The 15,291-nt window shown below is 39.4% G+C and overlaps 1 protein-coding gene across 5 annotated transcripts in view; it reads right to left on the bottom strand.

The window, feature by feature from the left end:
- The window catches only part of plekha5 (pleckstrin homology domain containing, family A member 5), a 211,906-nt gene that overhangs the window by 63,793 nt on the left and 132,822 nt on the right, over positions 1 to 15,291 (bottom strand). For 2 of the 5 annotated variants that reach the window (XM_052033631.1, XM_052033628.1), the window contains 3 exons: positions 12,929 to 13,033; positions 11,510 to 11,582; positions 3,300 to 3,400 (listed from right to left, as the gene is read on the bottom strand). In XM_052033631.1, the coding sequence (XP_051889591.1) occupies positions 3,300 to 3,400; positions 11,510 to 11,582; positions 12,929 to 13,033 (279 nt within the window). Of the gene's footprint in view, positions 1 to 1,912; positions 1,989 to 2,567; positions 2,670 to 3,299; positions 3,401 to 11,509; positions 11,583 to 12,928; positions 13,034 to 15,291 lie in introns of those variants that run through there. The other 3 variants (XM_052033629.1, XM_052033630.1, XR_007957809.1) reach the window with 3 other exon arrangements.

Below are 15,291 nucleotides of genomic sequence, written 5' to 3'. Positions count from 1 at the left end.
TGATTTTGCTCCCCTCACTTACCCCGTTTGCCTACAGACCTAAGTCCTGATATTTGGCTTACAGTCACTGGTTGTTGGCAGATCTTTGCTTTGACGATTTAAGTAAAACTCTAAATTATCCGGTATCTGATTATTTGGAAATCCTGATGGTCCGGTATCAGGCTCATTCATTGGTCCAGAATGTGAGCCAGGGGTCCAGAATGCAAGCCAGAGCTGGGAGCGGAGGGGTGGCGGGAGGTGCCCAGAGTGTGGCTGGGTCTGGGATCAGGACGTGGGCTGAGTGTGCAGTCACAGTCAGAGTTGGGATTGGGAACACCAGGGCTCAGGAATGCAGGTAGGTCTGCAGCTGAAGACAGGATCCAGAGCACTCAGTCTGGAAAAATCTGCTGGTCTGGCACTACCAAAGGCAATGGATTATTGGAGCTTTACTATTTTGTTCACCTATGAGGGTATACGATAATCCCTGGGCCACTGAGATTCCAACTTGACCAAAATGCATTATTGCGATATGTCTGATGTTAAATTAAGCTACATAACATGCTAAAAACAACAAAATCATATTTTCTTGAGTCCCTCTCTCAGTTTTTGTTCAACTCTCTCTCTACAGTTATCACATATTTTAACACATGGTTTCTACTTGGGTGACTAATCTTCATAACCATTACGTTTTTTTTTGCAAATGGCTCATTTTTTTGCTTTTTTCTGTCTCCCAATGCCTCTTGATGCTTCTCATAATTTTTTCCTACCAATGTATTCAATTTTGATGACTTATTTTTATCATGGCATGTCTCACCATGCCAGGTTGTTTCAATATATAAATTTATAACTATACTACTGATAGAAGATATTGCGACTTCAGTTTGATGACGCTGTACCTACTTATCTGCCTGACTTTGTTCAAAGCCCTCTAGTCTTTTGTCTGGACTGGAGGCTGAGCAGACTCACTCACTCACTGAGTCAGTGAAGCCAGCTGGCGGTCACTCTTCCCACGCCTGCTCATTCTCCCATCACAGCTGTTTCTGTGATCCTCTCCCACACAGTGTTAATTCATATCTGACTTATGGAAAAACTCAGGTTACGAACAATTCTCAGAAACTGAACGCTATCATAACCTGCCTGTGAGGAGGAATTGGCTAGGCCGGGACCGTGTTCCCTGGAGCAGAGGCTGACAGGTGACCTTAGAAGTTTATAAGATTATGAGGGGCATAGAGAGGGTAGGGGAGTCTTTTTCCTAGGGTAGGGGAGTCTAAAGGTTTAAGGTGAGAAGTGAAAGATTCAAAATGGACCCGAGGGGCAAGTTTTTCCACACAGAGGATGGTGGGTACATGGAATGAGCTGCCAAAGGATGTGGTAGAGGCAAGAACAATTACAAAGTTAAAAAGAAATTTGGACAGGTACATGAATAAGAAAGGTTTGGAGGGATATGGGCTAAACGTAGGCAAATAGGATCAGCTCAGATCAGCATGGATAAGTTGGGCAGAATGGCCTGTTTCCGTGCTGGATAATTCTCTGAATCTCTATGAATCAACTGTTTAAAGGAGAGCACCAGTTGGTGCAGTGAACATATATCAACCTTTAGCTCCTTCAATGTGGACTATGGGTCCACCTGTTTTCTCCTGCATCCTAAAGATGTGCAGCCTGATAGGTTAATTGGCCAGTGGAAACTGCCCTTGGTCTGGAGGTGAGTGGTAAAATCTTGTGGAAGTTAATGGGAATGTGAGGGGAATAAAATTGGGATTGGTGTAAATGATGGTCAGTGTGGATTCAGTGGGCCTTCTTTCTCGCTGTACGACTCTGTGGCTCTACTTTGTCCCAAGGCCAACGAGCAGATGCACCAGGACGACATGTGCTGGTCAAGAAATTCTGTTCTTAAATTTTTCAAATATCTCTTCAAAATTGATTGGTTGACAACCTCTGGGATATATTCAGGAGGCCTTTTTCTATGCCTTTAGTTCATTTTTGATTGAATCCACAGCAATGTATGAGCTCTGTAGTGGAAAGCAAGAACACTATCTTACTCACAAACAGATCAGGAGGTCAAATAAAGTCACTGGTCTACACTTATAAGAAATATATTTTTAATTGTTAAAGACTTGCTTAATCCTTGTTGCATTAATCTGAAGATCATACTTATTGTTTTCTATTCTTATGTACAAATCACCATGTAAATTTGACTTGTGGTTTTAATGTGAATAAGGAATAGTCTAATTACATGATATTCTTCCACCTGCCAGAAAGATGAGCTGTGTTTGATGAGAAGTCTGAATCATCTTAGTAAAAAAGGCAATAGTAGCACGTTAGTCCTGTTCAAAGCAAACAAAACAATGTATGCTTGTGATCACAGGATACACTGGACTGTGTACAGAAACTGTATTTTGCTGTGTATTTTGAATTAGGAGTTAGCCAAGTTGCAACACTAACGGCATGAGAGGTTGTTTTCACTTTCAAAAGGCATATTGTTTTACAATCATTTCCCTGTAATGAGACATTTCAGCCAATCATTTTGCCTATGTGAGCCAGGCACCTAACCTGGATAGGTATTTGTAGCAGATGTAAAGCATACTTACTTGGCTGTTTCAAGCAAACTTCCAATGGCGATGAAACATCCTGAGCCCAGCAGTTGCTCGAAGTCCAATTGTAAGTTGAAAATAAACAAAGATATATTAATAATTATTTATTCTATTTATATTAATAACAACAGTAATGCTATTGGACATCACGACAGACTGTACATATTTACAATGACTATAAAATGACAGAATTCACACACCATTACACCTAGCTACCAAACCTGCAACTTTTAAAAAAAAGACAAAGTCAAAAACCAGAATGAAATTCAAAGGGAGACAATGTCAGGCTTTTTTCTGTCCATTCAGATCAGACAATGCACCTTAGTTGACTTAAGATTCAGCAGTTCAGTGACCAGAGTTGCTGAGCTGTCAGAGATGTGTCTATTTTAAATTACAGACAAAAATTAGAATGTCAAATTTGAATTTCTAATTACTCCATACATATTAATTAGTACAATACATTAACAATTAGAACAGCTTAAAATATCACTCCATTTCTTCAAGTATCTCAGATTTTCAAGGTGGATTGTGAATCAGTCAAAACTCACTCTTGGATATTTAAAATAACTAAAAATAGATTTTACAAAGCACTTCTGAGCTGCAAATGGAGAGATAGATACATATTCCTGAAATAAATGCTCATGGTTTATTTGACTCAAGCTATCCAACTTTAAGCTTTCTGAGTACAATTCTCGCACAAAAGACCATGAATGGAATGAAAACACTGACCTTAAATGCATATTTTCGGTTTATATGATCTTCAGGCATAACTGGAGTTATTTTAAAACTAGGAAGAAGAATGCTTCCTAGAATGCCTTCTTCCTTTTCATCTGGCAGGAAAGAAGAAAAATTAACTACCTTTTGCATTCATGTACTACTTGCAAACAACATCCAAAAGCCATTCTCAAAGACATAATTAGAAACCCCACAAAGGTTGATTTCAATTCGGACCTTTAAGCTGGAGAGAGGTGGGGAAGCGGGGTAGAGTAGGGAGGAGCAGCAGAGAATTCCAGGGCAGAGGGTCCAGGTGGCCAAAAGATTTTTTGCCAATAATGGGCAAAACACAAAGTGGAGGAACAAAAATTCAGAGAAGACTTCAGGGTACGGGACAGTTGCAGGAGATTACAGAGACAGTGGGGGAGCTTGGCTGAGATACTTGAGCACAAGGATGTGATTAATAAATTGGCCACAACATACATCAGTGAGGAGATGAGTGACAGATGTGAAGGACCTCATGTGGGACAGACAATAGCCGAGTGATTGAATCACTGGGTTTGCACTTCAGATGCCTGGATTAATGACCCAGAGGTAGAAATCAAAAATCAAGAAAGTACTGATGCTGCAAATATGAAATATAAACAAAAAGTGATGGAAACATTCAGCAGGTCAGGCAGCATCTGCTTCCAGCATTTTCTGTTCTAATCCAGAGACCAAGTACAAGTAAGCTTAAGGAGATAAATTCAATTCATTTAAATTTCATGATGTCACTCCATCTGGTTCAGTAAGATCCTCTCTGAGGGAAGGAAATTCCCAGTTTATAACCTGGTCGAGCCAAAACATGACTCCAGTTCCACAGTGTTGTCGATTCTCCAACTTTTCTCCTGAATAAACAAACCACTCAAATGGTACAAAAAATCGCTCCAACATGATCGTAAAACCAGGCAAAATCCCTAATGTTAGGCAATGCACTGGATTTGGCTACAACAACACGTGCAGCGGTGTCCACGAAAGTAGGACAAGTTCAATCTGGGAAATTATTGCTCCAATCAGTCTACTCACAATCATCACCAAAGTGATGGAGGATACAGACAGGTTTCAGCAGGATAAAGCAGGATAATGACACGGCAGATAAAATATCATGTGGAGAAATGCTAGGTCACCTTTCAGGTAGGAACAACACAAAAGCAGAGTATTTGCGAATAATGAGTGGTATAAATGCAATGCCAACAACACTGAAGAGGTTCAACACCATCCAGGATAATGCTGCCATTCTGAATATTCATTCAATCTAACACTAACACATGGTGGACATCGTGCGCTTCATGAACAAAATATACAGGTCACTCAGACTTCCTCGATGGCACCTTCCAAACCTATTTCACCAAGGACATCAGAACATGTACTAACATCTGCAAGTTCTTATCTAACTGACTTGAACATATATCACTGTTCCTCAAAATCCAGGAACACCCTACCCGATGGCATTATGGGACAGACTGCAGCAGTTCAAGCTGGCTCACCATTCCCTTCTCAAGAGTATCCAATGACATGTATTACAAATTGGGCTTGCCAATGATACCCACACCCCGTGAATGGAGAGCAAAATTTTGAATAAATGGAAGTCTATAGAAGATGGGTTTTGGTGGGGACACTGATCACCAGAAAAATCCAGTGATCAAACTCAAAAGCCCTGATGAGGACAAGTTGCAAAAACTAAACTTGCATTCCTTTTGATTTTGATTGAGTAGACAGAGAAGCAATTTTCTCTGGAGAAATCCAGAACATGGCATGCTCCCTTAAAATTAGCATTAGACCATTTAAAAGTGAAGTCAGGAAACACTTCTTTCACACAAAGAACACTGTAAATTTGGAATTACCACACTTAAATGTTGGGCTACTTAGACTTTTTTTTAAGACCTAGGTTAACAGTTTATAACTAGGTAAAGTTTTCAAGGGATTATCAGGGTAAAAGGTATCAAAGAAAAGAAATGCAGTTAAAGTGCAAACCAAATATTAAATTGAGTAACAGAATGCTCAAATGGGTTCAATGATCCGAATGTCTCATTCCCGTTCCTATGTTTCTGTAATCAACTATTTGACTTTTGCACCCAAATCTAATTTCACACTTGGTTTGTGCCAACCATTTTTTCTTATTTTTAGGAATTATTAAAACAGATAAGAAATTAGCATAATAGGTTTTACAATTTAATTTCTTCAATTAAAGTTTACTTCCAATATCCATTGCCAGGAGTGGCTTTATTGCACTATCACTAGCCAAGCTGGCCAAGACCTGAAGGCATGGCTGCTGGACTGGGACTGTGGGAGAGAACATGAGGGATAAGCCGACGATTTTGTCTTTCCTGATCTATCCGTGGCAGATGCATCTGTCCATATAGCACTGGTAGAAGTGACCACTGTAGAGTCATTGTGGAGACAAAGTCCTGTCTTCCCACCAAGTAATCCTCCACTATGTTCTGTGGCACTGTGATACATGGCATTGACTGAGCACACAGTGGCTCAGCAGTTATTGTTGCTGTTTCACAGCTTCAGGTATCTAGGTTGAATCCTGGCTTCTAGTGCTGTGGATAGCACATTCTCTGCAATGTGGATTTCTTCTGGGTGCTCCAAAAGACATGCTGGAAGGTTAACTGGATATTGTAAATTCCTCCTTAGTGCAGGTTAATGACAAAAGAACCAAAGGGGAGTTGATGGGTCTGTGAAAGGGAATATGTTGAGGGGCTATGGGGGGGGGGGGGGGGGGGGGGGGGGGAGGGGGGTGGCTATGGGGTTGCTCCACTGGGAGAATCACCTTCTTCTGTGCTGTAATAAGTGAGCAAGCAACAGACCTGGCATGTCAAAGCTGGGCATTCGTGAGGCAATGTAGACGATCAACAGCAGTAGAAATATCCACCTGCATAATCCGTAACCTCAAGGCCTGACATAATCCTCACACTACCATTTCTATCAAGTCATGAGATCACATTAGTTCAATGATGAATGCAGAAGTGTATCCAAAGAATGGACACATGCCTAAAAATGATGTGCCATCCTAGTGAAGATGCAAAAAAAAAAGGACAACATGCAAGCTAAACAGCAATAGCAGAGCTAGGCAATCTCATAACCAATGCTAGATTGTAGCTCTGCAAACCTACCAAATCTAGTGATGAATAGTGATAGAAAATTAAACAGCGTATGGGAGGAATGGACTCCAGGAACAGCCCCATCCTCAATGTTGGTGGGGCCCAGCATGCAAGTGCTAAGGAAAAGACCGAAGAATTCATAAGAATGCTCAGCCAGAAGTGCTGCATAAATGATTCTTCTCAGCTTCCTGCAAAGATACTCACCGTCACTCCAGGCAATTCAACTCACTCCATGTGATATCAAGAAATGACTGAGACCACTGGCACAAAAAAGATGACAGGAATGAGACAACATCCCAGATACAGTTCTGAAGACCTGCATCCGGAATTAGTTGCACTGCTGTCCCGGTACAGTTACAACAATAGCATGTATTCAGCAATGTGGAAAGTTGCCCAGGTATGTCCTACCACAAAACCTCCAGTCCAGCCAATTACTCTCAATCATCAGCAGCGTGATGGAAGTTGTTATCGGCAGTGCTTTTGTGCAGCACTTCGTCACTGATACTCACCGAGGCCCAATGTGTTTTTTTTTGCCAGGAACACTCAACTCCAGACCTCGTCTCAGCTTTGGTCTAAACGTGGACCAAAGAGCTGAATTCCAGAACTGAGGTACGAGTAACTGCTCTGAACATCAAGGCAGCATTTGACCAAGTGTAGCATCAGGGTTCCCTGGTACTGAAATCCATGACACCAGAGGGAAAGCACTCCTTAGCTGGAGTCATACTTTGCACAGAGGAAGACAGTTGTGGTTTTTGGAAGTCAGTCACTCCAGCCCCAGGACATTGTTGCAGGAGTTCCTCAGGACAGGGACATAGGCCCAACCATTTTCAACTGCTTCATCAATGACCTTCCTTCCATCATAAAGTCAAACTTTCACACCACAGAATCAATGAGTTTCTCCAGCCAGAGGGAACCAAACCTCCTCAATAGCATTGCCAAGTCTTCACAATCAACATCCTGGAGGGGTGGGTGGGCAGGGGAGGGGGAGGTGGTGTCACCAGTGAACAAAACCTTAGCTGGATCAGCCACACAGATATCATGGCTGCAAGAGCAGGTCAAACTCTGGGTTTCTGTGGTAAGTACCTCACATCCTGACATCCCGAGGCCTTTCCATTATAGACAATGTTTTCCACTTGCTTGGATGAGTGGAGTGCCAGCAATTGTCAAGAAGCTCAACACCATCCAGGACAAAGCTGCCCAGTTGATTGGCATCCCATCAATCACTCCAAGCTGGCATTTTTTCCATTGCCAGCACACCTTGGCAGCAGTGTGTGCCATGTACAAAATGCATGGCAGTTAAACTTACCCAAGCTACTCCAATAGCCACTCTTTAACATGGGACCTCAACCACAAAGGAGGAAAAGGGCAAATGGCACAGTGGAACCACCACCCTGCAGGTTCTCCTCCAGTCGCATACCACGTCCACTTAGAAAGCAGTTCTTGAATTCACTATCCAAAGCCACTGTGGGAGCACCTTCCCCAGAAGGATTGTAGAGGTTCTTGAAGGCAGCTCACCATCACCTTCTGAAAGACAATTAGAGATGGGCAATAAATTGCCCGCGATGCCCAGATCTCAAGAAAGGATGTTCAAAAAAAGGGTTTACTTCCTCAGGCTAAAATTTGCTTCCAATGAACAGTCTAAACAGGAGATGCAATTTGCAAAACTAGATTAAAAATCTATTTGCCAAGTATAATCTTGCTACAAATGTGAGATCACATGAGCAAATAAATAAGATAGTTTATGTAAATATGATATATGTGCATGCTCAAGATTATTTGAGATACAAACTGGTTCAATATTTAAGAGAATAAATTTCCATAGCTTCTGATCAAGAATCCAGACCATGATGAAAGAAAATTCTGGACTTCATGATGGACAAAGAAAAGTGCTTTTCTTCAAGTAATCCAGAAGCAAATGCCCATAGCAATGAGCATTTATGATTTATAGCGAACAAAATTATCAATGCAGAATTAAAGATCAAGTAATATCAGAGAAACACCTTCGAAAGCTCTTCCACAAAATGCAGGTACGAAGAGCCTGTTTGTCGCAAATTAGCATGCTGACATGATAAACATCTGTCCAAGTAAAACTTGTTACAGTCTTATCACTTGCCCTAATGTTACACTTTGAAAGATAAATGCCATTCCCAAACAAATGCTAGCAGTGTGAAAACAGTGAGCCATGCAACAGCTTAGCAGCTTAGACGCCTCCAAGTGTCTAACAGAGCTGAGCAGCAAGAAGTGTGACACTGTTTTTAGAGACTGAGAAGCTATGCTCAAGATTTCAAAATCAAGTCAGTTCATGTAATCTGTTCATCTTTAGCTGTGGATAAAATACATACGAGACATTTTGTAGCTAATCCCTTGATGTAACTTGTGATTTTTCAAGGAAAGATGTAACATTCACAAAAAAAATATGGGAATCTAAAATTTGCCTTAATAAAACAAACTTGCTTGGTAGACATTGGTATCAGTTGCTTTTCTACATAAAATGAATACAAAAATGAAGATATCTAGCTATCCTTTGTTGAAAAAAAATAAATAAATGATCTTAAAATGTATCTGATGAACGCCATCAAAAACACACTCCATAGCAATTCAACTGAATAGCACTCAGGACAAATCAGTCAAATCATCCCATGTAGTGCCTTTTTCCTCCAATTTAAGGCCAAAGGAAATACAAAAGCACTGTTATAAAGCAGAGCGAAGTGTGAGCTAAATGCAGTTAATGGTCACGCAAACTTTCATTTAAAACAGTAACTCTGAATTAATTATGTTTTGGTCCTGCAGTACATGAAAATGTTTGTACAGTATATCCATAATGTTTGTACAGTATATCAATAATGTACTCTGATCAATTAATAGAGCTATTTAGGAATGGAACCCTCTCAATGACCACCCAGAATTATGATCAAGACATGTAGGGCATACACAAGAGTGCACCACATCTGTGAATTAAAGGACGACTTTGAATCCAGGTTCCAAAGGTGGAAAACTCATGACTGCATTTCAGACCCTATGCAGGGGCAAGCAGGAAGAAGTAAATAAAAAAATACAACACAGGGATTTCAAAGAGCATTTGGGATGCTCAACTTCAGATTACCAATTAAATCATAATCCACCCGTTATTAAAATTCCAAGATTACACAGCAAGGATTTTTCCACCATTTTTGTTTTGCTCAACTGAACTTTCATGTGCAAATCCCAAACAAAATTCAATAATACTAGTCCTCATTTCTGAATATCTCAATGAGTCAGATGCAGAGGTTTACCAAGACAGTGTTGCATTCTTTTGAATCAACAGTTAATCAATGTCACTGTCAAGATTTATGATTTAAACATTTTGAATAATTTATTCTTCAATTTACCCTTATGAACTATTTCTAAGTTAGTGCAACCCTTAAAATGTCCTCAATAAATTGTTTGCTGTATGAAAACACATGAACTTGTTGTGCTCTTGGGATGCACATCCTGAAAGCAGTTTTAAAAAGGTCATGGATTATTAACTGTAAAAGAACAAATTCCAGAGTTTAGAGAAAGGATAGGGACGGAGGATTAATTTAATTGTTCAAATTACTAGCAGGGATGCAATGAACCAAATTCTCTTTTCATTGTATATAGTTCTAATTTACCCACAACCATTCAACTTTTAGCCTAGTCATTTATTTTGCACTTCTAGTTGAGCAATTAATGCTCTTCACATTTTGGGAAAAATTAAAATTAAAAGAATTGCTTGCATCACTTTGTTACCCTGCATATCAACTGTTGTTGTTTGATTCGTCAATTTCAGAAATCCATCAGTTTTGTTTTTAAATTCATTTTGGCTGAACAATTCAGCAGAAAAATAACTGGATTTCTGTCATGCTTTTCATGTCTTCACAAGATCTTAATCTACTTCAAAATCAATTGGTTGGTTTTGAAGATAAGTCACTCAAAGTAAATAAATATGACAATTTAAACACACACAGGTTCCATGAGCAATAAATCAGATAAATGACCCATAAATGATGGATAAATAATAAATAACAATGCCATAATTAATTGGGCATTGTTATTTCTAAAACTTGGGCAGGAATCCAAAGGCTGTTAATTGCAGTATCTTGGTAAAGAGTTCTCATTGCCAGTGCTATAACTATTATGGGCCTCATTGTTGGTGATTATTTTATCACTGGTAAAAATGGCTTGAATATAATGGGAGAAGTGCATTTGCAAAGACAGATACAATGCTAAAGTCACATTTGGTTCAGTTTTATCAGAAATCAAACAACTTGAATTCCACATGGAAACTCATTTATTCTATTTTTGCCCAAACATCTTCACAGCAACAGTTTAGCACATTAGCAATCTACAGAATAATAATCACTCATGCTCCACCTCCTCCTATCGCACCTACGCAGAGCAAAAATGCTGGCGATTAGGGTGGGGGGGAAGGAGAGTTATTTGGCAGCTTGCTGGAGAGGTGTTATATGGATAGTGCTCTGAAAAATAATTTATGTGCACAAATCACCTGAGTAGGTTAATTATTACAAACATTTGCTGCAAAACTGGAGACACAATACATTTTGAATAAAACTAGTTTTCTTTTAATGTGTATTTCTTTCTTTTTCAATCTTTTTATTAGTTTCCAAATTAATACAGGTTAATATATAACATCAATGTTTGTACACGTAATACAAAGAGATCAGGAGAACAATCATGGCATAGATAATCATAAAGAATAGTAAAATATAAACAAAATCTGTAGATCCCACGACCTCTTAGTAAATGAATATATAAAAGAAAGAAAAAGATTTATTGTGTATATAAAAGGAAAGGAAAAAAAATCCCCAAATCAATAAGAAAAATTATAAACAATATATCAAACCAAACTGAAAAAAATTTTTTAAAAAAGACAAAAAAAAAAGAAAAAAAAGACTGGACTGAAATTTCTCAATAGAATCAGAGCAATATTATGTCGTCAACTCTGTTCCTCTAAATTGGAAAGTTATTGAATGTATTTCATATATTTTATTTTCAGCAAAATAGATCACTGCATTAAATAAAAATGGATTTGTCTCTCCATTTTACTGCACATCTTACCTCGATAATAGAACAGGCAGAGATCAGCAAGTACAAACCAGCGTTTTTTCCAGAGCTTCATACCAGTACTGTCCTACAAAACAAGCAGAGATGATATGAGAGCAGGCTCTGCCAGATAACCAATTAAAGATAAGAAGACAACAGAAAGCAATGAAGGTGAACAAAAGAAGACAAACAGAGGCTTGGAGAAAAGAGCATAATTTCTTTTTAAGGTTAGCATTACAGGAATTGAAATGTCAGTGAATAAAACAATGATGCAGAAAGACCACATTAATGTTTCAAATCAATGACCTTTCACCAGAACCTTTTCTGTGTTTCTCTCCACAGTTATTGCCTGATCTCTCAAGTATTTCCAGCACATTCTATTTTAATTAGAAATGCAACATCAGGGATGTTAAATATTAAATGCATCTTTATAGGCTGATGGGGAGGGGATGATGCATTTGGTGGCAGAATCCCATGGAAGTGACAGAGATTATCCACTGAGTGTGGAGGCTACAGGGTGGATGAAGATAAGAGGAAGCCTATCGTGCTTCCAGGAGGAGGGGGATGGTTAAAAGCAGGAGAGCAGGAAATGCAATGGACACTATCAAAGACTCCTCTAATGACAATGGAGGGGAATCCTTAGTTGAGGTAAAATGAAGACATAACAGAAGCACTGCGTGGAAGATGACATTGCCAGAACATGTAACAACAAAAGTAACCTGGGAGAAAGAAATGAAGCTCTTGCAAGTAGTTCAAGAAATTTTGTACAGGCTTAAAATCCAGAAAAAAATTACTATTTAATTACATTAAGCAGAGTTGGTGAGAATGTGAAATACAACACCAGGATTGGTAGGTAACAGATATATAAAAAAACAAAATGATGAAAATATTCAGTAAGTCAGGCAATACCTGTGAAAAGAGAAACAAAATTAAGAACTCAAGTCAATAACTTTGATCCAGTCGTATTTCTCTCTCCACAGATACTGCTCAACTTGCTACCAATCTCCAGTGTTTCCTGTTGTTTCAATTTTCCAGCCTCAACAGTCACTCTGAGTATTACACAAGTATCACTTCAGTAAACCAGGGAGATAGAAAGCTATTTAGCATAAAAACTACTGGAGAAACACAGTGGAGAGGGATTGATTTTCCAGGCTTGTGCATTAATCCGGCTGGCATGAATATTTTTCTGCTCTCCTGTGCTTTAAATCTCATCTCTTTAAAACTTAGATCTCAAGAAGCTGAAACATATTGGAGATGGAATGATAGTAACTATTTCCATTATTAATAGTTTTGAATGCTGCTTTAGCATTTAAGAAAAATCTTGATGTTCCATCATAACTTCTATACATTATATATTAAAATCATTTAATTAGATGTCACACATCAATAGATCCCTCCCCAGTTCCCAGTTAAGTGGTGTCTAATTAGCAGTACCTGTTTGTAAAGCCAGCCGTGCTTTATAACTGGTGCATTTGTATTCCTCTTAATTGAATTCGACCTTTTCCCAAAGTTGTGAATTTTCTTCGAAGGTCTTGATGACTGCAAAAATATTGCAAAAAAAAACATTCAAGTGGGTGTGCTAAATAAATAAATAATGTAATAGAAATTGGAAATAAAAGAACTTTTGACACTTCAGTGACTGATGGTTGAAAATACTTAAATGTAGCCATATATTCTCTGCATATTAGAGTAGAACTGTTAGAATACCCGACTAATTACTGCGCATTGCGGCAATCTGCAGCTAGGGCTGCTTCATGTTGGAAAATGTAATGTCCTGATTCAAAATTATTAAAAGCATCTCTGCACCAATTTCACGAAGCACCACTCAAGATTTTTAACAGAAAGAACACAATTTCAAAAGAATATCTTTGGTCAAATTGCCTACATTTAGAAATAGTGCCAGCCTTTCCTCTCATTTTCATGTCTTAACTAAAGCCTTCCCTCCAAGTAATAGAACCAGAGGGCTGGAACTCACTGGCTGACGTTGACAGTTCTGAACAGAAGGCTGAATTTGACAGTTTGTTCTGCTGGACTCCAGTGCCATGTCTTGCTTACATGCCCCAGCATTATGCTGGGGTAACTCTCTCTCATATCCTCCATCAGATGAAATCTGACACAGATTCTGAGACACTAAATATCAAATGGGATTGCAGGTTCTGTATAAAGCGGCTTCAGTCTAATGTTTTAAATTATTGCAAGTGCTTTTAGGTATTTTTTTTAATGAACTTTATTTTAAAATGTATCAATAATTTCAATGTTTAAAAAAAGTTGCTTCAATTTTCTTAGTTCTTATATCTACATGTCAGAGACACTTAAAAAACTATCAAAAATTATTCACAGCTTCTACAGCCTGCAGCATAAAAACAGGCCCTTCAGCCCAACTCGTTCATGCTGATCAAGATGCCCATCTAAGCTTGTTTTGGCTCATTTTGCTCTAAATCTTTCCTATCTATGCACCCATCCAAATGTCTTTTAAATGTTGTTATTGTACCTGCCTCAACCACTTCCTTTGGTAGCTCGCTCCATATACACAACACCCTCTGTGTTAAGAAGTTGCCCCTCTCACCTTAAATCTGTGTCCCCTAGTTTTTGATTGCCTTTCCTTGGGAAGACAACTGAGTACATTCACCTTATCTACACCCCTCATGATTTTATGCACCTCGATCAGGTCAGCCCTCAGTCTCCTACACTCCAAGGATTAAGGTCCTAGCCTGCCCAACCTCTCCCTATAAATCAGGCCCTTGAGTCCTGGCAACATTCTTGTAAATCTTCTTTGCACTCTCTCCAGCTTAATGAAGTCCTTCATACAACAGGGTAACCAAAACTCCAAGTGTGGCCTCTCCACAGATACAACTGCAACATAACGCCCCACCTTCTATATTCAATACCCTGACTGATGAAAGCCAGTGTGCCAAATGCCTTCTTCACCATCCAGTCCACCTGTGATGCCAGTCAAAACCTTCAGGAATAATTTGGGAGTGGAGTTTTCTTTGTGCCATCGGAATCCAGTCACTGTTCAGACCATTTCATTGGAATCTCGCAAGGTTGGCTCATTACGTTCAGATCACGTAAGCACGGCAAGTTCAATGTGGTCTGGCCAACGGAATCGTGTTGAAGCATTAGATAACTACCACCAACATTGTCTTCATTAAATGCGCTGAATTATACAGGGGGGTGGATCACCGCTGCGAGGTGGATCACGAGTTCAGTTCCAGGTTCGAGGTCTTTGTCTTCTCCAGTCGATCAAAGACAATGCTGGCAAACTTGAGAACACGGCGAGCTCCATCAATGATCTTTGCCTTCGATGAGAGGTGGCCACCTGGTCAACTGAATCAATCTGTGTACTTTGATGAACAACCCAGTTAACCACATTCCATTCCCTCCCAGTAACTCTGCAAACTCTGAAATCTCCCTTGGGTAGTGTGCTTTTAATTCCTTTCTGAAAGGCCTGATTAACGTGCTTTCCACCACTCCGATCTGGCAGTGAGTTCCAGATCACATCCTCTCTGGTTTTCTTTGAGGATCAAAGACGACTTGCTTCCATTTCAATTCTGTGGATTCTGAGGTGGGACTTATCAGAGATGAGCTAGGTGGAGCTTAAGGGGATTATTTGGGATGTTGTGCGCGCTCCTTCTGCTGTTCATGCACTCCTGTTGCAAAGGGTTGTGGTGCTCAGTGATCCTCCTCCATTTTGACTGGGAACCATCACGAATCAAGAGAGTGTTACATTTATTCAAGAGGACTTTGAGGTTGTCCTTGAGATGTTTTCTTTGTCTTCCAAGATAAGATAAGATTTC

This window comes from Pristis pectinata, chromosome 19 (assembly GCF_009764475.1).
Source record: "Pristis pectinata isolate sPriPec2 chromosome 19, sPriPec2.1.pri, whole genome shotgun sequence".
NCBI lineage: Eukaryota > Metazoa > Chordata > Chondrichthyes > Rhinopristiformes > Pristidae > Pristis > Pristis pectinata.
This window is presented reverse-complemented; position numbering and strand designations above follow the sequence as displayed.